General features: G+C 41.2%; 1 protein-coding gene across 6 annotated transcripts in view; it reads left to right on the top strand.

The window, feature by feature from the left end:
- Window positions 1–2,605: 2,605 nt before the first annotated feature.
- Window positions 2,606–25,799, top strand: part of LOC138193964 (polycomb protein SCMH1-like) — a 39,146-nt gene continuing 15,952 nt past the window's right edge. Inside the window, exons 1-17 of one of the 6 annotated variants that reach the window (XM_069142303.1) lie at window positions 2,606–2,849; window positions 3,443–3,656; window positions 5,161–5,231; window positions 5,512–5,589; window positions 5,873–5,943; window positions 6,060–6,294; window positions 6,957–7,045; window positions 7,273–7,519; window positions 11,897–12,141; window positions 12,474–12,665; window positions 13,478–13,604; window positions 13,978–14,178; window positions 14,377–14,547; window positions 15,713–15,835; window positions 17,235–17,357; window positions 19,048–19,175; window positions 19,331–20,206. In XM_069142303.1, the coding sequence (XP_068998404.1) occupies window positions 5,207–5,231; window positions 5,512–5,589; window positions 5,873–5,943; window positions 6,060–6,294; window positions 6,957–7,045; window positions 7,273–7,519; window positions 11,897–12,141; window positions 12,474–12,665; window positions 13,478–13,604; window positions 13,978–14,178; window positions 14,377–14,547; window positions 15,713–15,835; window positions 17,235–17,357; window positions 19,048–19,175; window positions 19,331–19,450 (2,175 nt within the window). In that variant the 5' untranslated portion in view covers window positions 2,606–2,849; window positions 3,443–3,656; window positions 5,161–5,206 and the 3' untranslated portion in view covers window positions 19,451–20,206. Of the gene's footprint in view, window positions 2,850–3,442; window positions 3,657–5,160; window positions 5,232–5,511; window positions 5,590–5,872; window positions 5,944–6,059; window positions 6,295–6,956; window positions 7,046–7,272; window positions 7,520–11,896; window positions 12,142–12,473; window positions 12,666–13,477; window positions 13,605–13,977; window positions 14,179–14,376; window positions 14,548–15,712; window positions 15,836–15,939; window positions 16,034–17,234; window positions 17,358–19,047; window positions 19,176–19,330; window positions 20,207–25,799 lie in introns of those variants that run through there. The other 5 variants (XM_069142312.1, XM_069142313.1, XM_069142311.1 and 2 more) reach the window with 5 other exon arrangements.

A 25,799-nucleotide genomic window follows, 5' to 3' on the forward strand; every position in this document is an offset into this window, starting at 1 on the left:
GTTATTTGACAGTCAAACTAGCTTGTGTAATGGCTGATGGACTTTCATAGACTGCGGATGGCTCAGTGGTTGAAGCCTTATAAATTAAAAAAAAAACAGAACCACATGGAGATCCTGACAAACAGATGAGGACACAGAACAGAGTAGGCTTGACAACGCTTGGTTTGTCTGTCGTTACAGTGACACAGGCCGAGATTTTAGAATACGATGAGTTTTAAAATGTGGCCAATACTGATATTTTTATTTTTTTTGTGAAACGGAAACCAAATAGAATTTTACATCATAAATAATAAAAAAATAAATGAGAAAACATATTTTTGAAAAGAGAAAAATGCACATAATTGTCAGAATGTTCGAGAGTTCTAAAAGGACAGATGAGTGGCAAAGATAATGAAAAGTGGTACCGTGCTGTGGTCAGAGAAAAGTTGAGATACGTCATGCTGAAGAGGAACAAGAGTTACAGCATTATCAGGCCCTGCTTTGTATAAAACAACACTGACCCCTAGTGATGCTAGATAGGATCAGCCACAGAGAGATTTGCATAATGCCTGATTCCATGCAAGTGTGGACCCGCTTATGTCTTTGTATGAGCTTGGTGAATACTAATGTGTGCTACAGTATTTTTGTATCAGTGCCTTTCTATGCGTGTGTGTGTGTGTGTGTGTGTGTGGGTTATTCCTCCATAAATGTCCATTGGTGTGAGCGTTCAATTTAAGTACAGACTCTTTGTACAGTGCACGTCCGTGCGGTGTGCGTGCATGCGTGTTTGTGTGTTCTAATAATGGTGCCTGGTGGACTCGGGCTTCCTTTGATGCAATGAAGGCTGACAAGCGTGAAACAGGTCCAATCAGGCACGTGGGCGCTGCCAATTAACCCTTTTCACCGTGTGAAACCAAACATAATTGCCTGGGGTGCAGGGGGCCACTAGCCCATGGCCTGCCCAGCGTAGGCTGAAATGGGCATTAGCACTGCTGCCAGGTGACCATTACACACAATTGAACTGCTGGGTGTTTCTTCAAATCACATAGTTACAGTCGCTACCCAGACCTAATGGGCATGGCGTTACCAAATGGCCGTTATTTCTAATTTTCACACCTACATATTTATCTGGAATATCTTTTTAGATGTTCCGCTGCAGGAGTACTGTATTTTAGTGATATTTTTGCTCAAAATTCTGTGTGTGTTTTTGTTATGTTTGTCAAATATAATTTCTCAATTTGTAGTACATTTTGATGCATTAAATCTATTCCTGAATGTTATAATAATCGTAACTGGAACAAATAGTGGTTAATAAGTTAAGCTTTGTGTGCACTGATTATCTAATTTTATTCATGCTATGCTCAAGGCAAATAGCCCACATTTTTAGTCAAACATGCAAAACTAGAGCACAGTTTAAATGAAACTAGAGCAGAGCTCTTTACCGCTGTGGCAACAACATTTACTAAAATTCCTTTCTTGTTTGTTTTCCTTTAATATTCTTGTGATCAATTAATTATCATGGTGATAAAGTGACTGCTGACTATTAATAAGATTCTCAGTGTCAAACAAAAAAAAAATACATAAAAACTGTAGCATTTTTTTTTATAGAAATACAGCAGCCTCAGCTGTGCATGTAAATTGTTTGTTGGAAAGAGTAAATCCACAGTATATTGGTGTGTACTTTTGGTAAAAGTGTTTACTCGCACACTTCATGAAATTCATATGAAGAACTGATTTTTATTAATTATTTTACACCTAGATTTACTGCATATCAGAAAATCTCTGAAAATAAAGATTTAATGGTTCACAAAAGGATTTTAAAAGTCTACATAATGCAGCAGTGAAATGCCCTGCCACTGTTAGAATAAATATTAACTGTGTATTGGTATACATATATAATTAGTATGGTACGTGTACAAAGATAAATACTCTTTATGCAAACAGTTGGAGAACTGCATACATTGTTCACATACACGTCTTTGTGACGGTGTCACTGTAAACTGTGCGTGTATCAATATTTACATTCGTTTATTGGTATTACCTTATTGCACACAGGTTGATGTTGTCAATGTTCATGCCAGGAAATATGTAACAAGAAATTGTATCTACAGTACCGGTGTGTTTACTATCTATACGGAGTCACATGAAAATGGTTGTTTTAAACTACTGATTTGATTTATTAAGAAGAAAAAAAACTATATCAATATTTGGTGCGTAAACCTTTTGCCTTTTAAATAGCAACAATTCTCATAGGTACTCATGCACAGTATTTTTTTTTAATATATATCAGTTACCATGGTTTTTCCGTGGATTTACAGCAGTGAAAATGATTGGTAATAATATATAACATACAAGCCTGCCGTATTTAATATTGCGCATTTTGTATTATCATAGTCAAATATTACAGTTTAAAAAAATAATAATAATAATAACAACAGATAATTGTGAAGTTTCCTCTGGGGTTAATCTGGGACAACATAAAATATAAATTGATACGTTTTATTTAACATTTAATATTATTTGTCTGCCCTTCCTGAAGTACCGCCGTTTGGCCGCCAGTGGTCGTCATTCTCCCTCTCCCCCCCCACCATCCTCCAGCTTGGCTCGTCTTGCCCGCCTCGACTGTCTGACTGACTGCCCAACAAGAAATGTTGGCAAAACACCCCCCTCCTCATCGTGTAAAGGGAGAGAGAGAAAAAATGGCGGACAAGCGCTAAAAAAAAAAAACCCACATCAGAAACAAAATAACACACGTTGCAAAGCGAGGTGAACATCCTCGGATACAACCGAGCGACGTCCTCCCGTTTCAGGCTTCTCGGCTTCAAGGCGCTGAAACCTTAAATTACCGCAAAGCTGATCTCACTGCGCTGGTATGCTACCGTTTTTGCTAATGCTAATATTTATAATCAGGTCAAGCGAGCTACCTAGCACGCTAAAGGCTAGCGGTCCCCGGGGCGGGCGGGCATGTCTTGTGTGTAGCTGTCGCGTGTAGCATAGCATGCTGGACGGGCTTCGTCTTGCACGCTTTGGCGTTTTTTTGTTGTTGTTGTTGTTGTTGTTGTTGTTGTTTTTGTGCCAGATTCATACCGTTTGCGGCCGCCGCTATTGCAGCGTGAACTCCCGATTGACATAATTTATGAACATGTAGCGCTTCACGTAAAGGGTGGTGGGTGGAGGAGGAGGAGGTGGAGGGGAGGGGGGTCCCATGTGTTTGCTTTGTGTTTTGAATGGACCGCAACTAAATTTCGGCAAAACACGAGCCGCGTTAATTTCGTCTGGAAAACGGAAACATAAAGCGTCCCGTCCCGTCCCCCCGTCCCGTCCCGTCCCGTCCCCCCCCCCACCGCGTAAAACGTGGTCGTTACGACCCGGAGCAACAGGGAGGAGAGAGTGTGTATGTACCTGCATCTCATGCCAGTCTTGTCTTGTCTTGTCCTCCTCCTGTCACTCCCCCCCCCCCCAGGGCTGAAACTACCAAGGAGCGGGGTCGCTTTAATTCGGACGCCATCCTCCTCTTCCCCCCCTCCTCCTCCTCCTCCTCCTCCTCCTCCCCCCCTACACCCCCCCCTTTGGCGGAGGAGAAAAAAAAAAAAAAAAAAAAAAGGCGCACTTCTATTGAAAGGGAACTCATCCGGAGACGAAGGAGAGACGCTGCGAAACGGTTATGAAGTTTTAAGGTAGGCATGTTTCTGCGAACAGCCCACTCGGTCCTCTGTTGGTCCTCTTTTTGCTAAATTATCCACGCAAGCTTACTTTTTCTGACAAACTTTCAGAATAAAGCGATGGTGTTTTTTGTTGTTGTTGTTGTTTTTTTTCCCAAGTAACTCCGTGACGTTTATATTAGTCTGGACATGTTTCTTCAGAAGCTTTTGCCTATTTTTCTATCCATATGCTGTGTAACTGGATCCCAAACTAGTACAACAACGTATTGTATGTTATAAACGGATTGTGATGCCCGTGGGTCTGGAGAAACAGCAGCCACTTGAAGCACTTGTTTATATCGGTCTGACCTGTTGACCTGTATGTTGTGTCTGGCTGGTAATGTTTGTGATCCGGGTTTTTTTGGGGGGGGTAACAGGGGTCACTGAGCATCAAAACACTTTTCTAAACTTCTGTTTCCTGAACATGGTGAGAAATTGAGTAAACACAGGCAATACTCCTTTTTCTGTGATCAGCAGGTAGTATTTTTTTTTTTTTTTTTTTTTTTTTTAAATGCTTAAAATCATTGAATTAAAGTTGTGAGGAAAGGCAATAGCAACAATTTGAGTTTATTGCAGGCTGTATTCATTACTGCATTATTATCTGATTTGACCTCATCTGCTTGTGTCAGTTACTATCTTATGTATACAATCAGTAGATCATGGAGCTCTAATGTAACCTGATTGTAAAATGATTGTACAATTGAGTGAATGAAATCCACATGGAGTGCATGCATATTTGGCATAACAATCCCCTGCTTGCCATCAGGAGGAAAAAGCCAGCAAGCTGCAATAGATATAACAAGCTCAAGTCTCTGGTTTGCCTTTGAAACACAGCAATTCATATGTGGTAGCCCAACCTTTGTCTGTACTTGAGATTTTGTATTAATTAGTTCTTTGAGTTAATAAAAGGTCTTGTACTCTTCATCACCCTGTTTTAACTCAACATCATTTCTTTTCCTTTTTATAACCTGAACTAGGTTTAAATTTTGAGCCATTTACACTGTCTGGCAAAATAAATCCAGTGGAAAATACTCTCTCTCTCATGCATCAGTTTTAACTTTCGACCCCAAAAATTAAGTCATTTGGTATTTTGGAAAACTTTGGGATGTCCACTACATTTTCTGATAAAATAATAAAGTTTAAAGATTATAAATAATATTTGTCTGTACAAGAGCAACCCTGCAATGACCAACATACCAGCTGGTCAGTGAATGAGTTTAAAGGGGTTCATGGCGCATTAAATATTCAGTAAGTTATATGTTGCTTGCTTTTTGAGGGCTGTACTGCACCTTTCTCCAAACGTCAAAGTTACGTGGTGATTTTCAAAATGTTTTTATCGTGACGAAAACAATTAACAAAGAAGAGATCAGTATTTTCAAATCAGCTGCCACAAACGAGAGTCACCAAGTTTTAAGACGGCTATGCCCGGTTTACACAACTGTAACATAGCTAGTTTGTGTGTATGTTCTCTTGTCTTTAGAGTGGAGGCCACCCTTGTGTTGTCAGTTGGTCAGTATTGTTGGAGCATGAGGAAACCCGTACCACAGAAAGGTACGATATTGTTTTACCATCCTCACTACAATAACAGTAATTTTCATAGTAGCTTGTAGGTAAAGCTAGAAATGAGAAATATAAAACACATTTTAGTTCCAGTCAACTCCAGCCCATCTCTGTTTTTCCCCGTGCAGGCAGATTCATTTATTGTCCTGTAATAATCATGTAATCATGGCCGATGTTTGGAGCGGTGATTGTAGCGGGTATTGCAAGCTACTGACTGATGAGAAAAGTACCCTCAGCTGAAGGCTTATTCTTTCTCTCTTGGCTCCTCTAGCTATAGAGTGGAAAGATGTCCGAAGGATCAAGCACGCCCGGAGTGGACGGCCCTCCCGGGTGCCCTCACAGTACCAAGGTAAATGACCTACAGCAGCCAGAGATATATGAAGTACGCTTAGCCAATTTAAAGCGGAAACGGTGCCCAAGGATTTACCTCGGGGTTTTCTTTAATCGTGAATACAAACTTTGCTGTCGATAATAGTTTTTCAGCCCGTTGCCTTTGTTTGACAAAACAATAAACAAAATGTCATACATATTATTTAACCTACTGTTTTCAGAGACTTGAACATTTATCAGATTATACATGGTTTGCCGAAACACATCTGAATCTTAATTTGGTAACGCTGCTTGTTCTGCAGGGCACTTCAGTTGGGAGAAATACCTGAAAGAGACGGGTGCTACTGCTGCGCCTGCTTCGTGTTTCAGACAAGTGAGCTTTCTTTCTGACCCATCTTCATTTCACCGGGAAAATGTCTTTCCCCCCCCCCTCTGCTGTTGTTTCGCGACTTTTGACTCTCCAACTAACACTCGTCTCACAAATCGTAGAGCGTCACGCCTCCGGTAAACGAGTTCAAGGCGGGCATGAAGCTGGAGGCCCAGGACCCGCGGAACACGACGTCCACCTGCATCGCCACGGTGGTGGGCCTGACGGGCTCGCGGCTGCGGCTGCGCTTGGATGGGTCTGACAACAAGAACGACTTCTGGCGCCTGGTGGACTCCTCGGAGATCCAGCCTATTGGTAACTGTGAAAAGAACGGAGGCATGCTGCAGCCACCTCTTGGTAAGGACGCAAAAACAGGAACTCTTAAACGTTTAACATATTGTCATGAAGAAGAAAAAAAAAACTCATCGACTTTAGAGTACAGTTTTTCCTTTGCATCTCGGAGGATTTAAAAAGACTGTTGTCCACTAGATGTCAGCGACTGACAGTACAGAATGTTAGTTTGTCACATTAAGGCTTGTTAACTTTGTTGCACAGCTTAGAAAGCCACCTACACAGCACATTTTTATATTAAATGACCGTTGGGAAAGAGCACTGTGTTGTCTGGCTGTTTTCACTGGTACCACACAGTGTTGTTGATTGTTTTTATTCTTGAAAACGTGTGATTCTTTTCATCATTGATTTATTTTAAGATTCATTTCATCATTCATTGTCTGGTCCGTGAAATATAAAAAAAAAATAGTAAACAATATGCTACTCAAGCTCAGAGTGAAGGTGATATCTTCAAATGTCATCTTTTGTCTGACCAACAGCCCAAAACTCAAGATTTTCAGTTCACATTATTCCAAAAGTAAAGAAAGGCAGGCAAATATTCACATTTGAAAAGCTGAAACAAGGGACAAAGAGGCGTTTTAGCTTCAGAAATGTCTAAAACAATCATCATTTAACCCTCGCCTCTTAAAGCTGGTGTACTTATGGCAAAAATGACTCCTTTTTTTCAGGTTTCCGTCTCAATGCGTCCTCCTGGCCCATGTTCCTCCTGAAAACACTAAATGGAGCTGAGATGGCTCCTTCTCGCATTTTTCACAAGGTACCTGTAAAAAGCTCACGAACTCACCATGCTATGGAAAATGAGTCATAATTACTTATTTATACGAGACATTAGGAGGGAACTTTGTTTGGTACAACAAGAAAAATGTATCACTTAGCAAAACATGATCAGCATTTTACTGTGTTTCTAACCTACAAATGAATGCACTCGGGCACGCCAACTTCCATACCTGACCCCATTTCTCTCTCTTTCTCCATATTCCCCAGCAGGAGCCTCCCGCCCCAGAGCAGAACTCCTTCCACATGGGCATGAAGCTGGAGGCGGTGGACAGGAAAAACCCCCACTTCATCTGCCCAGCCACAGTAGGTGCACTGCGCGGTGTCGAGGTGCTGGTCACCTTCGATGGCTGGCGGGGAGCCTTCGACTACTACTGCCGCTACGACTCGCGGGACATCTTCCCTGTTGGCTGGTGCGCCCTCACTGGAGACAACCTTCAGCCGCCTGGCACCAAAGGTCGGCACATTATCTGTAGCCCAACAGTTTTATTTGTGAATTTTTCTGGAGGTAAATTTAGTTTATTGTGCGAGATTGGTGATCTCACAAAATTCACGTCGTAGCTCCGTCTTATCTTCAACCTGATCATAGGTCTGATCGTTGAGAAAGACTGAACACATCTGTGTGGCTGTGCAGAGCCTAAACTTTTACAGGGCCGGAAATACACATTTATTTTATGTTATTTTGTAGGGCAGTGAATTGTAATAATTAGGTTATATGGAGTTTAATTACTACTGCCACCACTGAATCTGAACAAAACCTAAATCAATCTATTAGATTACATTACGTAATAACAGGTTTTTTTTTCATTGTCCATCCGCTGTACTTTCACACTCCTCCTAATAGAATCTGAGACCCATTTCAAGAACAAATACTTGTATATTTACTTTAGCATTTAAATCCAGGCAATGATATGGAAAAATACATTGTTTACCTCAAAAATGAGCTAATTTCATCAACATACTCTGCTAGAGATTAAGTGTACTTTTGTTTGTTTTTTGTGACGATTGTGAGTGTTGGTGCAGTGTGATGTAAGAACATAATGTAGAGGTTAAAATCGTACTCGAGATCACATGTTGCGTTCGGTTGAGTTTGCTTCCAGTAGCCACGAACACCCAGTCGACTTTGTAGAATGTTAAAGTAAGCATACCTGTGGTTTTGCTTTTCTTCGAAAAGACTGTGTTTACAGCTCATCTTGACAGTTAGCAATTCTCCATGAGACATTATTTCTTTCCTTTTCCATTCAACAAACAAATTACTGGTAGTCACTGCTTTCTTAAAGCATTTCAGAAATTTTTCAGCTTTTTCAAAATCAGGAATAAAAGTCAGACACTGAGCAGGCGATTTTATTTAGTTTTTTTTTTAATACAAGAGACATAAAAGAAAAAAAGTGGACAGAAGGGTTATCAGCCACAAGGTCAACAGTCCTCGTGTGTTGGATCCACAGCGTTTGAAGGAGTGGAAGGAAGGAGGGAAATGTGGTGGCAGGACATGTCTTTGTAGCCTGCTAGTGTTTTATGAAGGCCTGGCACTCACCCAGCTGGCAGAGTCGGGCCCTGACGTGGTTGGAGCAAGCCCGGATGGGGGCCCCTCCACAGGCCTCTCGTTGGCACCCTGACGACCAGAGTCTGATTAGACACCTTGGAAAGACTGGAGTTAAGAGAGGAGACAGGAACGAAGAGAAAAAGACCGGCGTTTGCTGTGAACGGTGGACTGTTTACATTGTCAGCAGATGGTGGGAGGAGAGAAGAGGAGAAGGGAGGAAAAAAGAAAGACGGAGGAGGAGCAACGCAGAGGAAGAGTGGGAGAGGAGGACAGGGCATGAGGAGAGGGTGAATCTGAGGACAGCTGTGCAGATAACCACACACTTTTGACTTTTGATTGAGCGAGGGGGTGAGTAAACTGAATGAAATTAAAGAAATGCAGTTGTAGAGTGATAGATTAGAAGCTCTTGAGAAAGTTGTGTTGCTGTAATATGAAGCTGGCAGTGGTGGCTTTGTGAACTCGATGAACTCACTCAGGGGAGAGAGAAAAAACAAGGCTTTGCTTGTTACGCATTTGTTTGGCTGTATTTACAAGCAGTGCAATTGATTGTAACCTCGAGGTCTTTTAACCTTTAAACATATTATCTAGGATTTGTCCAGCCTGTTTAGGATCAATCAGGTGCCTTGTTTTTTTTTTTCCTTTTCCTTTGCCCTGCTGTGACTCCCCTTTGAAAAGTAGCAGTAGCATGCAGATTGAGTTTTGCATTGATTGGTGTGAAAGTGTGAAAGTGGGTTTAATAAATAGACCCTCACGGGCCAAGACCTGTGCTAATGAATGTGGCCGCTCCTCTCGCAAATCTGTCTTGGGTTGATCCCGGATGAATACCAGTGCATTTTAGTTTGTGTAGTGTGTGTGTGTGTGTGTGTGTGTGTGTGTGTGTGTGTGTGTGTGTGTGTGTGTGTGGTGTGCGTGTGGTGTGTGTGTGTGTGTGTGTGCGTGTGTGTGCGCATGTGTGTGTGTGCGCGCGTGAGTGGCGGCCTTGCAGGTGTATTTGAAGTCAGAAATCCTGACTATACCGTGGTTCTTTTTTCTCCATGGTTGTTTTTGCATGCACACATTCTTGAGGTTTTGCCAACTGTGATGGCTTATGTAAAGTAGACGGTTTGCTTGGTTGTTTTTATGTATTTAATATAGGCCCTCTCTTAATGTTTATACCATGTGCTTGTTCCCTCTGTGGTTTATGCGAGTTCTGAAATGCTTCCCATCAAGAAATGAAGGGTGTGTGTGTGTTCATGGGTGGGAGTTCGCAAGATAAATTTTAAGTCTGTCTCGCAGCTGTCAGCAGCTCGCTTCTTTATTTGGGTTTAATCCCCTGGCTTTTAAGGTGTTCGCACATTCCTTCTTTTTATTCTAGCCAGCAGGCATGGAAAGATACAGTGAAATAAAATCACCTTTGATTAACTGTCCTTTGTTTTAAAGAGTTATGGCTCTTTTTTTTTTTTTTTTTTCCTTCACCTCTTGCCTAAATCTTTCAGCCCTTGTTTTTCTTCTGATTCACCTTCATCTTGTGTTGTTTGTAATAGATCACAGTTTATGCAGGTGATGCCTGTTTGTGTGATGTCATACTGTAGTTATATACTCTGCCCAAACCACAATTTTTCTCATACTTTTAGTTGCCGCACAAATGATTTGGGGTTTTCACTGGAATTACTTGCTCCTGAAGAAATATTCAAGAAGCTGTGCTTTATAGATTTTGCAGAATAATAGGAACTATTACTACGAGGGACTTAACAAAGAATAGAGAGACTGTTGCATGCGAACAGGGCGCATGATGTACATGGAGCAGGAGGAAGCTTTGTGAGTAAGTATTCCAAGTCGCCAAGTCGCTTCATCAACATCAGCCCCTGTGTTACAGGTGTTTATGTGACCACTGATAAATGCGCATTTGCGATTTTAACATGCACTTAAGCAGAGAATGCACACATCAAATTTTGTGTCAAACTTGTGGAATCGGCAACGAAGATCCTTGAAAAGCTTCAGAAAATCGACAGCAATGATGCAACTCGATCATAGGGATGAATTCCCGGTAAACAACCCTGTGGATGTCATACTCTCAACACAGAGATCTGTTCCCCAAAGATTTTACAAAAGATTTGATGTGCGTTCTTTGGTGAAATTTTAGGTCAATGTTCAAATTGCAGATGTGAATTTGATGAAGTGATGTAACCTGACATACTGTACTTACTCATGAACACTACTGCTCCCGCCGTGCTCGTCCACATCACTATGCTGCACCCTGTCACACAACAGGAACAGTCTGAACTTTTTGATTGCCTCTTGTATATCTGGGAAGGCACGTCGCTGTTTATTAATTGAAATAGATTTTATCAGTGCTTGAGCGCCACAAACAAAATTCCATATAACCACAGCTGTGCTTTCATTCTAAAGAGAAAACATGGCTACCAGAGGTGGCATATCTGTGTCACACTTCAAGACAACATATCCCGATTAATTGCAGCATCCATTATTTTTTTTCCCCCCTTTAATCTGCCTACCATGTAGACACGTCATATTGCAGTGATTTTCCCAGGAATCTGAGGCTTGTGACCTTATTTGTGCAGACAAAAAGGCAACTGAAGCTTCAGAGTTCACTGAAAGGTTCCGATTTACTGAGTGAGCAGTTGTACAAAGGAAACTGAAGCATACACGTCTTTGATGTAACCTTTTACCCTTTTTCTTTTCTCTCTACGTGTTCACTCTCAATTTGAAGCACATTACAGTCTGAGAGATGTTTCACGGCGAAGAATGTTTGCTGAGGTGTTATGAACAGCTGGAGTTTGTTCTGCACCGAATGGTTGAATTGCGGTACATTACTTGTTGTTAAGCATTTGAGAAATGTACTTATAGCATAGGTGGAAATTCCTGATGTGCCACTTGTGTGTGTAAAACATTTATGCCTCAATTTTCTTCTTGGTTGGCTGCAGCTGGAGGCAGTCGAGGACACTGCAGCTTGTGTGTGATGTCGGGCACATGAATAATTCTGCTCTGTGGGAATGTCATGTGCATGTTACATGGCAGATGTGTGGCGAGGTTGACTTGGGATTTTGATTGAACAAATGTCTGTTGCTCCTTTCATTCAGATGATGTAACTGCATACAGAGGTCTAGATTTCATATTGAAAGAATACGTGCATCAGTGGAGAAATATGTTTCTAACCTCAAACTAAACACTAAATGTTTGCACAAATGACCCAGAAGCTGTAATTCTTAATTTGTTCTTTTATACTGTGATGCTGCAACTGTTTCCTCAACTCCTCTTTTCTTGTGTGCCTGTCCATCTTTTCCCTTTCAGTAGTGTTGCCCAAGAGCCTCGGGACACTCACAGACGGAAGTGTGGAGAGTCCAGCCATGCACCCCACCCCCACGGTGGGCAGACCTCCAGGTCAGAGAGGACGTAAGCCAGGCCGCAGGAAAACCAAAGTGACAGGGCCCTGGAGTCAGAAGGGCTCAGCGTTGGGACCACAGAGCATCCAGCCAAGCAAAGGCCTGGAGCCCATTAAGATCCCAAAGAAACGAGGGCCCAAGCCTGGCAGTAAGGTAGGCATGACGTGGCTTAGAGATCCCATCGGAGTTTATTCCCTCAAATGACAAAAACACATTTTCTTATTTAGATCTAGAGATGTCAAAAAGTTTAGATAGTTTTGGTTTTATTCGGCCAGCTTTTAAGATTTCGCTGCATCTTCCTTCAGACTGTTGGTGTAGAAACAACTATTAGGCTTTATGGAGACCGTTTCTTTTCACAGTGAGTTTTCAGGATTCTGCCGAGTAACTTGAATAGTGTTTCTGGAAAGACATGCTGATTTGTTCCATGCTGTTATCACCACAGACAAAACCCTTGACTCCGTGTCTCCTTCGCCCTTTGTTTGCAGCTGGGCTGGGCAAAGAGAGCTGGCTGGCTGGAGGATGCCATGGCTGGCCCTGGACGGCCGGTGTCGGGCCCAGGGCGAACCCGGGGCAGACTGCCTGCCAACTGGGCACAGAGGATAGCTCTGCAGCAGGCACAGACTCCGGCAGAACCCATCAAGATCCCAAAGAAAAGGGGGCCCAAGCCTGGCAGCAAGGTAGACGACCATCTACACACATGCAGTATAAACACTGCCATTATCGGCACATTTCAGCAGCTGGATGCAAGAGGCACAATGATGTAATCTTTCAAATGAGTAACTTATCCAGTACGTCTCTTTGAGCGCATAATACACTGTTGATTGGTGATTTGCCCAGTGCTCTTCTACTTTACTTGGACAAGTTGATTAGTCAGAAATGAAACAGTATGTTCTGTTACAGCCCGCTCTCATCTCTGTTGTCTTTACTTACCCTGCCAATTGTGTTTGACAGCACCTGCGGAAACATGGATACTGTCCCATTTTAAGTACTTCCACATTTTTTTTAAAAGCCATTTGCTTCATCATGTAAGGTGTGTCTGGGGTTAAAATTTGTAAATGAATACCCTCCTGTTAGTTGACAGTTTTTCCAAGTGTGGTAGATTGAGCTGGTTTCAATTTCAAAGGCATGGATACAAAAAGCACAGTGGTCGTCCACAACAAATGTTGGGCAGCATCCAGTTTGTCTGCTGGCAAAGCAGGTAGCTGCACTCATCAGGTCCCAATAATGTCCTGAGAGGAGATTAATGAAAACACTTGGCAGACTCACGAATTTACCTTTTTGATGTTTGTTTTGTGTCCCAATGTAACATCATGTTTCATTTACAGGAAGTTAGTTTGTTTGATTTACTTTAAATATGAAAAAAAATAGAGCAACACGAGAGTCACTTTCGTTGCTACATTGAAAACTTTTCTGCATTAGATGTACTGATGATAGTTAACGAGCGAAGAGACAAATAATGTAAAATCTGAATGTGTGTGTTTGTATACAGAGAAAACCACGAGTGGTACCTAATCCAGTCCCCACGTCTCCCACCAGCAGCACCCCAGAGCCAGACACCAGCACTGTGCCCCTGGACAATGCCACCATCCCCAACTCTGCACTACAGGCTCCCACAGGTACACAACATGCACAGGCCTCAGCGCAACGCACTTTATTATCTGCTTTTTCTCCGTGTGTGGGTGTGGGATGTTGAGTACATTTTAGTCTCATGCTGTCACACACACGGTCACTGACTCTGCGCTACCTTTGAAAAGTAAAGGAGCTTGGTTTCGTTTCACATTGGCAGTAAAGTCGAGCCAAAACACCACACACGTCTGTCTGCTGAGCTGCCTATGTGATGCTGAGAAACTTGGCATTTATTGGAAATGATCAAGATTGTCTGCCTCTGAGATTAATACATGAAGACATGGTTTAAAGGCAGCACGGTGGGGGACCTAATGGATTGAATAATAAGCCTCATAAACCTCGGCTTGTTTTTCTGCCGTGCAGTTTGCGTGTACCTAAACAAGTACGGCAAGGTGGGACCCCATTTGGACCAGCGGCGTATTCAGCAGCTCCCAGACCACTTCGGACCGGGCCGAGCCTCCTCAGTGCTTCAGCAGTGTGTCCAGGCGTGCGTGGACTCGGCCCACAACCAGGGCTCGGTCTTCTCCCGCCTCAAGTCTGGACAGGGGGGTGAAGTCATTTCAGGTGTGGAGTAAAGACATTTGAAAGGGAATATGCTTTCTCACTCTATGCCTCTTCTCTCTGTTTTAATGCTTTTTAACGGATTAGGATTTGACCTTGTTAATGTTAAATTCTGTCATTTTATTTTATTGTTACATAGAATGCAGGGTTCACCTTTACCATCCTTTTCCCCCCCTTTTTTTTTTTTTTTCTCTCATCCAGCCTTTTTTGACCAGCAGCAGCGCACCCTGACCTTGCCTACAGTCAGCAGCGTCACCTACGTCCTCCGCTTCCTGGAAAAACTGTGCCACAATCTTCACTGCGATCCTCTGTTTGGCAGCCAGCCCGTAGCCAGAGGAGGTTTACACTACGACAGTCACACATACAGCACAGGTCAGGGCCACTGCTCTCTCAGCGTGGGTTCACAAGTACATCTACAGTTGGATAATGAGCCCCTTTAGGAAAATTGATGCGAATTCAACTGATCGCCACAGTATTTGTCCAGTAAAACAGAAAGTACTTACTTTTACAGAAGATGTTGCTTATTTTTTCGGTAAAGATGAGTCTTTATGACTCAGGAATTCTTTAGTAACTGTGAGACGATGGTTCATTGAGTTCAGAAGATAAGAAAAAAAAGACGAGAACTGAAATATTTCCAGCTCTTTGTGATGTGCAGAATGTTTATTATCGTAGCAAGTGATTACATACGGCTCTTTCTTTATTAGATAATAGTTACAAAAAAAAATTCCATAATTTTTTTTCTCCATTTTACTGAAAATAAAATCCCCTCAAACGCTGTAAATTACATCCCAACTGTTTTCGAAAACAAGCTACCACAAAATGATGTGGTATTTTTTTTTAACAACAATTATAAGTTAAGTAAAGAAACATCGTGAAATCGTGGAGGGACTTGATAATGTTTTTGAGGCTCTAATATTGTGTCCAGTGAGGAAACATGCCTTTGTCCTTATTAGAAATACATCTGATACCTGGATATGTCTATCTGTCTCCTGAAGCTGTGATCACAATGTACATTTTTAGATCGCAGTTAGATTGCATGTGTACATTCAGTTGAATTTGGGCATTTAGGCAGCACTGGCATCGGTCCTGTTTTTGTTTTTTTGTAAGTCGTTCAGGAGGGGGAAAAAAAACTCCAAACAGCAGAAGGAAATCTGTTTGCTTAATTCATGTGGAGATGCTGGCAGTAATCTTCTGTGAAACAAATCTCATAAATACTCCACGGAGGCGCACCACGTGTTTCCCCATCTGTACTGTATGTTTTACACTTTTGTTCAAACAGCAAATAACTTTGTTTTAATGTAGGAAACAAGACGTTGCATGGCTGGAGTCGTGAATAGAAGAAGAGTGACAAGTCCCAAAATATTCTAGCAGTATTGTGTTCATGTTGAGCAATGTCAATTCAACATGTTTTATGGACCTTAAACGATGACGTTCTTATCCGTACCGTTGTCATGCACTGTTTCTTCCTTTTTGCTTCACTTTGAAACCTCCAGCTGTAGTAACTGTTGTTCTCTCCTCCATTTATGTTGATTTTTAGAGAGGAGAGGTTTTGGAGACAGCCTGACGACAGGCCCGGGCCGAGGCACCAAACGCTTCCTTCAGGACTTCAACAGTCCCCTGTCTCAGAAACTGGCAAAAATCTCCCGGCACTCCACTGATGGTATGCTACTTTATACATACTTTTATCCCAAGTTATAGAATAATTCATGTTTCTTTTTTGAATTAAAAAAAAAATACTTAACTATCTTTTGCTTATATTTACAGCTAGTAAAAATCATTGATGTAGGTATTTTAGTATGGGTAAGAAAAACATTAAATTCTCTTCTTAAATTTCACAGTTCCCCCCTTTTTTTCTTTTCTTTTTTTTTTTTTTTTATCAATAGGCTGAATCAATATTTAACTTTCTGTTCACACTGAGCCAGGGTGATAAATGCTAGCAGCTCACAGTTAGCCTGGGAGCTAGCCAGTTACCGGTAGCCTGATAACATTGGTGCGTGAACAAATTCTACCGGAGCGCTGTTAGTTTTTTCAAACAGTGGCTGAAAATCACCGTTTTTGTTTTTTTTTCTCTACAAAGCATAAATCCTGAAGTTTTCCTGCTAATCTGTAACCGTTTCACTTTCTGCAAACTGCTAACAACTGACTGTTTCTGTTCGACCGGTGCGATACTTGTAGGATTATCAACAGTTCAAATTTGCCAAAAAAATATTAAATCAGCACTCAAGTATGGTAATCTCAAATCGGGGAATTATTATCTTATGATCCCACCCAGTTTGCTCAACCCTGATAAATTATTTACATTTATCAGTAATAATTAACTTCTTCTGTGTACCCTGAGATTTGCACTGATGTGCTGCAGAGGGCCAGAGTTTTTTTCAGTTGTGTAAATTGCCTTTGGATTGTATTTTAATTTGTTATTTTTTTGGTGTGAAAAAATGTATCAGAAATTAGTTTAAAGGATTCCACTGATTAAATATGGCTTCCACTCCTATGCATAGTCTTTATTTATAGAATCGGTGGCCCTCAACTGTAATGCTGCACCACATTTTCTATAAAACATTTAACTACAAGTTAAATGTTTAACAAATAAGTGACAGCTCTGACTTAAGCTTCATCATATCATCATATAATAGGAAGTAGTTAAACAGACACGCTCCTGGCTCAGGAGCAAGTGTTATTAAGTTTTGGGGCAGGAAGTTAATCATTTAATCATCTTTCAATTTCCTTAGATTTTAATTAAGTTAATGGAATATTTGAAGAGATTTATATAAAAGGGTTATATGCCCCCTTAAAAAGCCCTTGTACTTTTACAGAAGGCCATAACACACACTCAAATCACTGTGGTATTCTCTGAGGGTTGCAGCCATATTATCAGTGAACTATATCAAGAGAATAAGTCAGCCGGTTACGTCGCTTTTGTGCTGCTTTTTTACACTCAGCATTGTATGTTGGATTTTTGTTTTAGTTGCCAGCCTAAGTTTTTTTTTTTTATTTTGGGATCGTTTCATCATCTATGTGATTACTTTATCTCATCAGTGAGTCTTCTGCTCTGTCCTCAGGTGAGTCCTTCATCGAGAACGGTGTTGCCGCAACAGAGCATTTAAAGAAGAGCCCGAACTCGACGGGACTGACGCCTGGCCTGAGGTCTCCCTCCAAACTGCTGCATCATAACAACTCTACAGGTAAGATCTCTACGGGCTGGGAGAGTCGCTGAGACTGAAAACGTCGTAACTGTCGACACTTGCTCATTTCACCGCTTCCGTGTGGTGATTGTAAAAGCTCCTAAATGGATGATCGTATCAAAAAAAAACGGCTCGGAACAGAGCGAGTTTGAAGGCTTATCGAGACACCGAAAAGCTGCGCAGCCACTTATAACACTCAAGTCTGTGTCATTCTGCAGAGTTATCACAGAGGCAATCTTTTTTTTCAAATGTTCTGAAGATGGTAAGACGGAGAGTATCACAAAGGTAAACGGTGGGAATATGGTGTTCTTGTCTCAAAGTAATTCCTTTCACAATTTTGTTTGACCATTGTAGCACTTTGACAGATGACAGCTCTGCATTTCTTTTACCGCTGCGTTGCTTTCTCTGCTGTTTCAATGGAACGGCCCCATTCAAATGAATTAGAAGGCAATGTTTGAGGCAGCATCCGCGTTTTACCCGATGAACCCGAGGCTGTTTTCAGTGTAATTTTAACACCTTTATGTTCAAGATCTCTGTCATTAGAAGCTGTATCTTATTCTGTGATGCAAAAACACTTTACATCTAAGAAAAAAAATGATTGCACCTTTTGGAAATTGTTGGATTTTACAGATATTATACCCTACGCTCATCACGGGCATCGTTTCATAACTGTGTCGGGGAAGATTGCCTACAATCTTGCAACATCAGACCAATAGTGAGATTTTATTCACTGAAGTCTTACACATCTTTTTACCACACCCTTTGAATCATTGCCATGAAAAGCAAATACATTATGCATTGATCTGTTTAACAATGATTTCTATAGGTATTTCATGCTTTTCTTTGATATTGACAAGAGGGATTGACAGGAAATGAGGAGAAAGAGAGTAGGGTAATAACATGCAACAAAGGTCCGGCCAGCTGGAACCCGAACCAGGGACTCGCAGCTCAGGGTGTATGTGCCCTCACCACTCTGCTGTCGGGTCACCAAGCAAAGACAATATTTTATAACATTTTAAAATGGGTTGGAATGTCAGCCCTCTGTTGGAGACAGAGCAGAAATTTGCTTTGATTTCAAAGCCGGATTACTCGACAACAATTTGTCACAGGGAGAAACCACTAGCTTCATCAGAAAGGGTAAGTTCTGCTGTTTATTTTTGACGCGTGGTACGATGTGAAGCAATCGGGACTTTGTGGCTTAATAACCGAGAAGTGGGAGTGCGAAAATGGGTGAATTATCAAGTTATTACTTTGGAGACGTTTTTCTGTCTCTATAATGTGATTATTTTGGTATGCACAAATATGTGACTAGTATCAGAACACATTTGCGCTTTTTCACGTGTTAACGGTTTCATATGTATGCAGTGATGGCTTTAGGAGTAATTCAAACAACTGTTAAATTATGATTCATTTTAATGTAAGACATCACACCTACCACTACACTTATGTGGGGGCAAAAAGTACAAATAAGGATGTGCAGGTGCATCTTATCAGCACAGTGCGCCCTGACTGACAGGTGTCCAAACTGTTTCCCAGGGCCGTGTGCTCGGACAGCTCCAACCGCTGCGATTTGATCAACATCTTGTGGGTTTTTTTTTATTTTTTTTTTTTATGTCTTTTGGTATCGCCAGCTAAACCCAATGATTGACTTTATCTTTATGGATCTGAGTTTGTGCTTTTGTTGTCTCAGGCAGTTTCCGGGAGAGTCCCAGGCCCAGCGGTCAGGATCCCAACCTGTGGACAGTAGAGGAAGTCATGCAGTATATCAGAGATATCGACCCAGTATTGGCCCCACATGCTGACCTTTTCAGAAAACATGTATGTATTTATTCATAGTGGTGTATACACTTGAAATAACTGTATTCTACATGAGGGAATATAAACTTTATATTTTCTTTGAAACTGGCTCCAGTCTTGTCTGGTACTTTTGTCCAACGTAATCTTTAATTTTTCCCTCCCTCCGTCTGCTCCAGGAGATTGATGGTAAAGCCCTCTTGTTGCTACGTAGCGACATGATGATGAAATACATGGGCTTGAAGCTCGGCCCTGCCCTCAAACTCACCTTCCACATCGATAAGCTCAAACGGGCTTGAGGAGGTCAGCTAACCAGCCGCAGCCTTCCAAAGGACTTAACTCCACCCCCACCTCCCTGTTCTAGGATCAGTATAACATGCACTTCATAATGGACATATACTGTCCATTGACATGTAGCAACATCCATCAACCATATCTTTATATACGTACTGTCCTGACCTCATCCAATGAGGAACGTTTATTTTTGTGTAGCACAATCCAGCCCTAAGGCAGCATGGGATACGTAGGATCACCCACTTGTCCGTCAACTGTTTTGCATTTTAATATAACTTGAAGAAGCATATGTGGCTATTTTAACTGTAAAAGGCTTTTTGGCCTGCTTTTATTGTTACATTGAATCTGTACATTTCATATTTTCTACTTCATAAATTTAAGGACTTGTATTTTTGCCATTATTGTGTTGGGATATGCTCAAAGAAAGAAAAGCCTAAAAGGAAGAAAAGAGAACACTACCTTCATCCCAAAGGTTGGGAATTGTTCTGATTAGTCTCTGTTTGAGACATGATTTTGCAACTACAATATCAGTTATGGTTAGAAAAACTTGTTTTATGAAAGGAAAAAAAACTTTATTCTGAAAATACTGCCATGAGGAAATGTGTTTGTTTTCTCTTATTCTGGATGTTGTTTACAATGCCTTGTCTTGTCTTTGTTATTTGTACTTTTTTAATTTTTTTATACTATATTATTAGAGTTCCTACATGGAAAGCCCTATCATTCTTTACATTGTTCAATAAATATATAAGAATTAAACTGTTTTTTTTTTTGTTTTTTTTATGTCTAAACAATTTCCAATTGCAACTCGTTTACATTATTCTGTGTTCACAGTTTGTAAAATGTATGAGAATTACAATATTTCTTCCTTTTAATCTGCTTGACCTTTCCACAAAAACTAAATACCGAACAAATGTAGGGTTGAGAAGCCTGGCCTTTTTATGCTGTAAAAGTATATCTTTTATCTGGGTAGCAAAGTTAGAAACTTTAAAATTGTACACAGATATAGATTAATTACATTTTCTTGAATTGATTCCTTTTTGTCATTTTAAATAACAATTAGTTCCATTTACTGAATCCATTATCTGAAGTTCACCAACAGAGGGCAGCACAAACCTGTGCACCTTTCATCAGTCCTGTCTCTTTGCTCTTTCTCCTTGGGACTTACTGACATGCACTACCATGGGTGGCCACATCTCCATCTGTTCGACTCAGCATGTTAATCTCAGTGATATTTTTATACCACGTAAAGACCACTTCATATGGTTGTCGCTATTTTCTATCTTGCTGCAAAGTTATTTAATTAAGTCTCCATTGCTTAAAGGCATGTTTGAAGATAAACGGTATAAAACAATAATTTGTCTGATATTATATTTTGGTTTGTTTACATTTTTGTTTGAAAGTTCTTAAAATAAGACCTGTGCCCAGCTAGCTGAAAAATGCAAAAACCGTGAATATGCTAAATCTTTTTCATTCCACAAAGGTTTCTAACGGATATAATAAGACACCTCCTGCTTCGCTGAAAGTCCATTCTCTGTGTTTGTGTAATGCAGGTTTCAGGTTTCCACATCACACTTGTGTAAGATGTCTATTTGTCTGGTTGTGAAGTCACAAATAAGGCTGGTGAGTAAAACTCAGACAGGTCAGGGCCAACACCGAGAGACTGTTGACCAAATCTGTAATTCCTATGGCAGTTGTTGGCTTTTTTGACGTTATTGAACACGCAAACATTTGGTCCTCTTTGAAACAGTGTTTCAAAGAGTTACCCGCAGATCCTGACATGAAAATATTTTAGATTTAATTTCTCATCGAACAATTTGCTCTGGGGCTAAAACAACTGGGTCGGCCAGTTATTTGAAATCTGCACTGCTTGATCCTGATATTTTATTGTGAAATCATTTATTTTAAATGTTTGGAGAGTCATAGGCAATCGAAAGAAAAAAAGCTCTTTTTTTTTCCCCAAAGACCTTTTTTTCCAAGGACTTTGAGCCCTCCTGTGTGATTATGTGAACCTATTGTTCATTCTTTTTCTGGTAAATATTGCTGTCATTGTTTCTATCCGTACGTGACTGGATTATTAGGTATGCGGGTGAAAAAATACTTCTGCTGAAGCGACACGGCACATCACAGAAATGTCTAACCACATCCTTCCAGTGAAAACAGGAAAACCTAGGTTGAAAACATTGACCAAGCCCTCTACATTAAGTGCATTTATGTGTGTATGTGTGAGCATATGACAAACAATCTGTGCTGTGTTTGTGTGTTATGCTCAGGCACATGTGACAGGCTCAGAGCTCGTGGCTGATGCCTGTGCTTGTTGATGTGTAATAGTAGCCAATGTGTTGTGCATGAAGCCAGTGCTATTTATAAAAAATAACAGCTCCTTGTGCACATTGTGTTTGTGAGGGTTGTGAAGTCAGTTTTTACTTCAGGTCCTAACACTTCAGTGAGATTTTTATCAGCTGCCATTCTTGTTTTGCTGACAAGTGAGCAGGCCGAGGTCTTTGAATATTATGGTGACTGTCCAGAATTACTGGCTGGGTCCTTGTTATGACACGGTACACCGTGGTATTTGGGGAAATCTTGCTTTACCAATAATGCTCTGGGATCCTCAGTCCTCGACTGTCATTACCACAACAGTCATTTACAATATACAGAGAGGGTTTCAGTATGTATAAAAGGAAATTTTGCAGGCTTGCAGATCAGTCATAACTGTTGAGAAAAAACTACGTTCGCAGATCTTTGCTTTGGGTGTCATGTTGGGGCATAGAGATGCCATGTTTTCTACAGAACAAGCTTAGCATGATGCACTCTGCAGATAAGTGTGGGCACAGCTGCAGAGAAACAAAACCGAAATAAAGTGCTCAGTCCACCACCTTCTCACTAGTTGATACCAGGATTCCCAGCATGCCTTTGGGCTGTCAGTTGAAGTGCTTTCAGTGAGGGTCCTGGTGTGCAACCATGAAGCCTCGGTTATAAAAGAAAAAAAGAAAAAAAAAGTAATTTCTTTGTTAGGTTGATCTTTGAATCATGTTTTTCACATTGTGCAAACTCCTTGTTTTATAATCCACTATAAAGAATTACGAGGATCATACTTCACTTCCACCGGTAATCAGCCTAAACTAACAGTTTAAGATTCATCATTTTATTTTGAAATGAAATTCTTGCATTCTACAAAGCACTCTACAGTATTACACACTTCAATGTGTGACTGGTCAGTCCAACGGTTTATGTAACCAGCTTATGAGGGACAGAACAGAAAATGTGTTCACACCTCAGAGGGAGAATTCCCAAAGCCTTTTTATTAAACCCCATTTTTATGTTTTTATGAATAACCCTGATTGATAAGGAGATAATATCTGCAAGGACATCTGACTTCACTGCCCCAATCCCAACACTCACCCTGCCATCTTTTTTGCCTGCAGAGTGTGCGGGTCATCTGATGGCAGGATTTTACTGCGAGGAAAATGTTGGTCACATGACAGAGCGTGTATTATCCATGAGTGCAAAGAAAGCACAGATCACAAAATACGTACAGATATTTGTAAATACAACAATTATATGGGAGAAAATATTGATGTAATGCAATATTGATTGGCGTTAATAATCAAAATGCACATTCTGCTTTCTTCTGGAATTGAACACACTGCTGTTAAGATTATAGGGTGATTTCACCAGCAGGATATCGGCCAACAAGCCCGACAAGAACTGCTCTGTTGTGGTAATTCCACCCCCAGCCTATAGCCTGTTACTCGGACTTTGGTAACATGTGCTTGCCACTGTCACCAGATTAGCACGCAGGCTTAAAGCCCTGCTCACAAAGACACTGTGTACAGAACATGGACTGTTCCCCTATTCTAGCCAATGCATATGTGACTCTCCTGAGCTGGCCCAAATCATTTCTCAGCTGACATTAAACAGGTGACCTAACACTATAAGTACAAAGAGGTGAACACAACAATATTAAAGAACCCGCTGAGGAATCTTTTACAACAAAATAGCACCTTTGTGAAGCTGAAAATGTTCAACCTTTGTTGAGACAGGAGGTGTTCCTGGATCACATCTTACTGTACAAACACCGAAGCGCTGAATCTGAAAGTTTCAACTACAGATTTGACATATTTACCCAAAAGAATATTATTTGCAGCGCTTTTGTCTTGGATTGTATTACATTGCACAAGTATTGCTGCTTCTCTATCAACTCCCACTTAAATGTACTTCTTCATAATTTGCAGAACAACAATTTGGAAAGTGGTTCAGGCTAAATTTTTGTGACAAATTCAGCTCTGCTGGCTAAACGCTGACATTGGGGATAACATTCTGTCACTATTGTGAAACCGCAGTTCCGCTCAGTTTGGGTCAACTGTTTAAATCACAATGTTTACCACTGTTAAGACATTGTTGGGACACCTCGATGTGATTTAGCCGGCTCGACTGAGACGTGTCAGCTGTGTGCAGGAAAATAAATTATTTACACCCCTTCCCTCGACTTCAAAGAGCTGGCAAACCATTCAACCCCAGATTTGGGGAGGGGGGCCGGAGGAGGAGTTGCTCGTCACTAGGCAACCTCTATGTCACCTGCCCCGACATGCCAGAATCAGCTACTTACCTCAGGAGGCTGCATGCACGAGGTACACGGCTACATTTAAAAGCCTCCGCAGCAGGATTCGTATGGAAAACTAAACTCTGTGGCTCCAGGAAAGAAAGCATAATGTGATTATATTGCTTTTCCCTCATGTAGAAAAGAGGAACTTTTTTTTGTAGCTTACATAAAATGCAGAGGTTGACTGTGCAACAACTGATGCCTTCCAAATAAGGCCTGTTGCATTGCGATATCTGTGATATGTTTGCTTTTTTTTTTTTTTTAAAGAGGGGAACTAAAAGGAAGAGGCGGGAAGAACAGTGTTCAATCAGACTAACGTGCTAAGTGGAGACACAAGGGGACTGCTCAGCCACAAAATCAGGAAGTTCGGCTTGAGCAACATGTCCACTGTTTTAACCCCGGTCCTGAGGGATCTGCTGTTTATTTACCCCCTGCCAACACACACACACAAGGTTAACACAAAGCATGCCACAAACCTCCAAACTCCTGTTAAAGCAGACAGGTTCAGGCATGTGCCCTCTTCACACAATATTCACACACGCACACAACACACACAAACATTCCCCTTGATGACGATAAATAACTCATTCTCTCATCTGGGGAATCTTAAGTTTACTTCTCATTTCGTTTCATTTCATTGTGTAATTCACGCTTTACTTTACAGTTATTTGCATTGGTGGGAAAAGAGCAACTTTTTTTGTAACTCAAAATTCAAACTGAAATGAAAGATAATTCTCAGTTTAGTCACGCCCTTTCAAAATTACACGACCATGTACATTTTCTGGCTGTTCTTTCACCAGTGGGATTTTCCTCATTTACACCATAATCTACCCACGTACTGCAGGTGAAGGTTTAAGGATCACAGTGACCAGACATGAGACATAAACCCTTTATCTTTCCCCGGCTCCACACGGATATCCAGGTATCCCTGCTCGCCTGTTTGATCAGGTTGTGTGTGGATGCTGTGTCTGTGCGTGCATGAGAAGACCTGGCCATGCGTGACAACGCCAAATGACCACCTATCCGTCATTGGCGCTGGGGCCAGAGATTAACATGAGCTCAGGCTTGGCACCAGCTGGACCAGAGCCTGGAAATAGAAAACTAGACCGTTCTCAATGCAGACATGCATGTAATGTACAGATCTGGGGGCTGGAGGGAGGAATGTAAAGTGGATTGCACTGAGCATGGCTCGTGTGATAATTATTGTGGGGTTCTCTATGGAATCATCACAAGTGCTGTGGGAAATCCCAGCTAAGAAAATCCCCAAGAGCAAGAATAAAATAAAAATCCCTCCACCTTATTTCGAATTGTAAACTCAAAAGATCCTTACATTTTCTATTCACCTTATCTTTTGTCTCTTTCACTTTGGCTGTCTGTCAGAATGTGGCTTTTAGTTTCTGACTTATATTGAGAAAACAAGCTGCCACAGGAAGACAGTGTTGTGTTGAGCAGTTGCTGTGGGTGGGCTGAAATCGAAAGAGCGAGAAAAACAGAAGTAACTGTAAACGTCTCCGAGTGTCCCACCCTGCTTAGCCTGCGTCTAGACTGGCCTCTGTGAGGCAGGCGGCAGTCATAACAAGGGATTGGGAGAGCAAACAGGGCTGTTTGGTGTAGTTAGCCATTCGTCTATGGAGTTACAATCAAGAAACAAAAACCTCTGCATTTAATTGGGGCTAAACCAGGAACTCACAGAGCACCATACAATTATGAGATATATGAGGAGACATAGTTCTGACAGTGTGCCAGCTTGCCCC

Source organism: Embiotoca jacksoni, unplaced genomic scaffold, assembly GCF_022577435.1.
Source record: "Embiotoca jacksoni isolate LCO1_2020_lvr unplaced genomic scaffold, fEmbJac1.0.p SCAF_11, whole genome shotgun sequence".
In the NCBI taxonomy this organism is placed as follows: Eukaryota; Metazoa; Chordata; class Actinopteri; family Embiotocidae; genus Embiotoca; species Embiotoca jacksoni.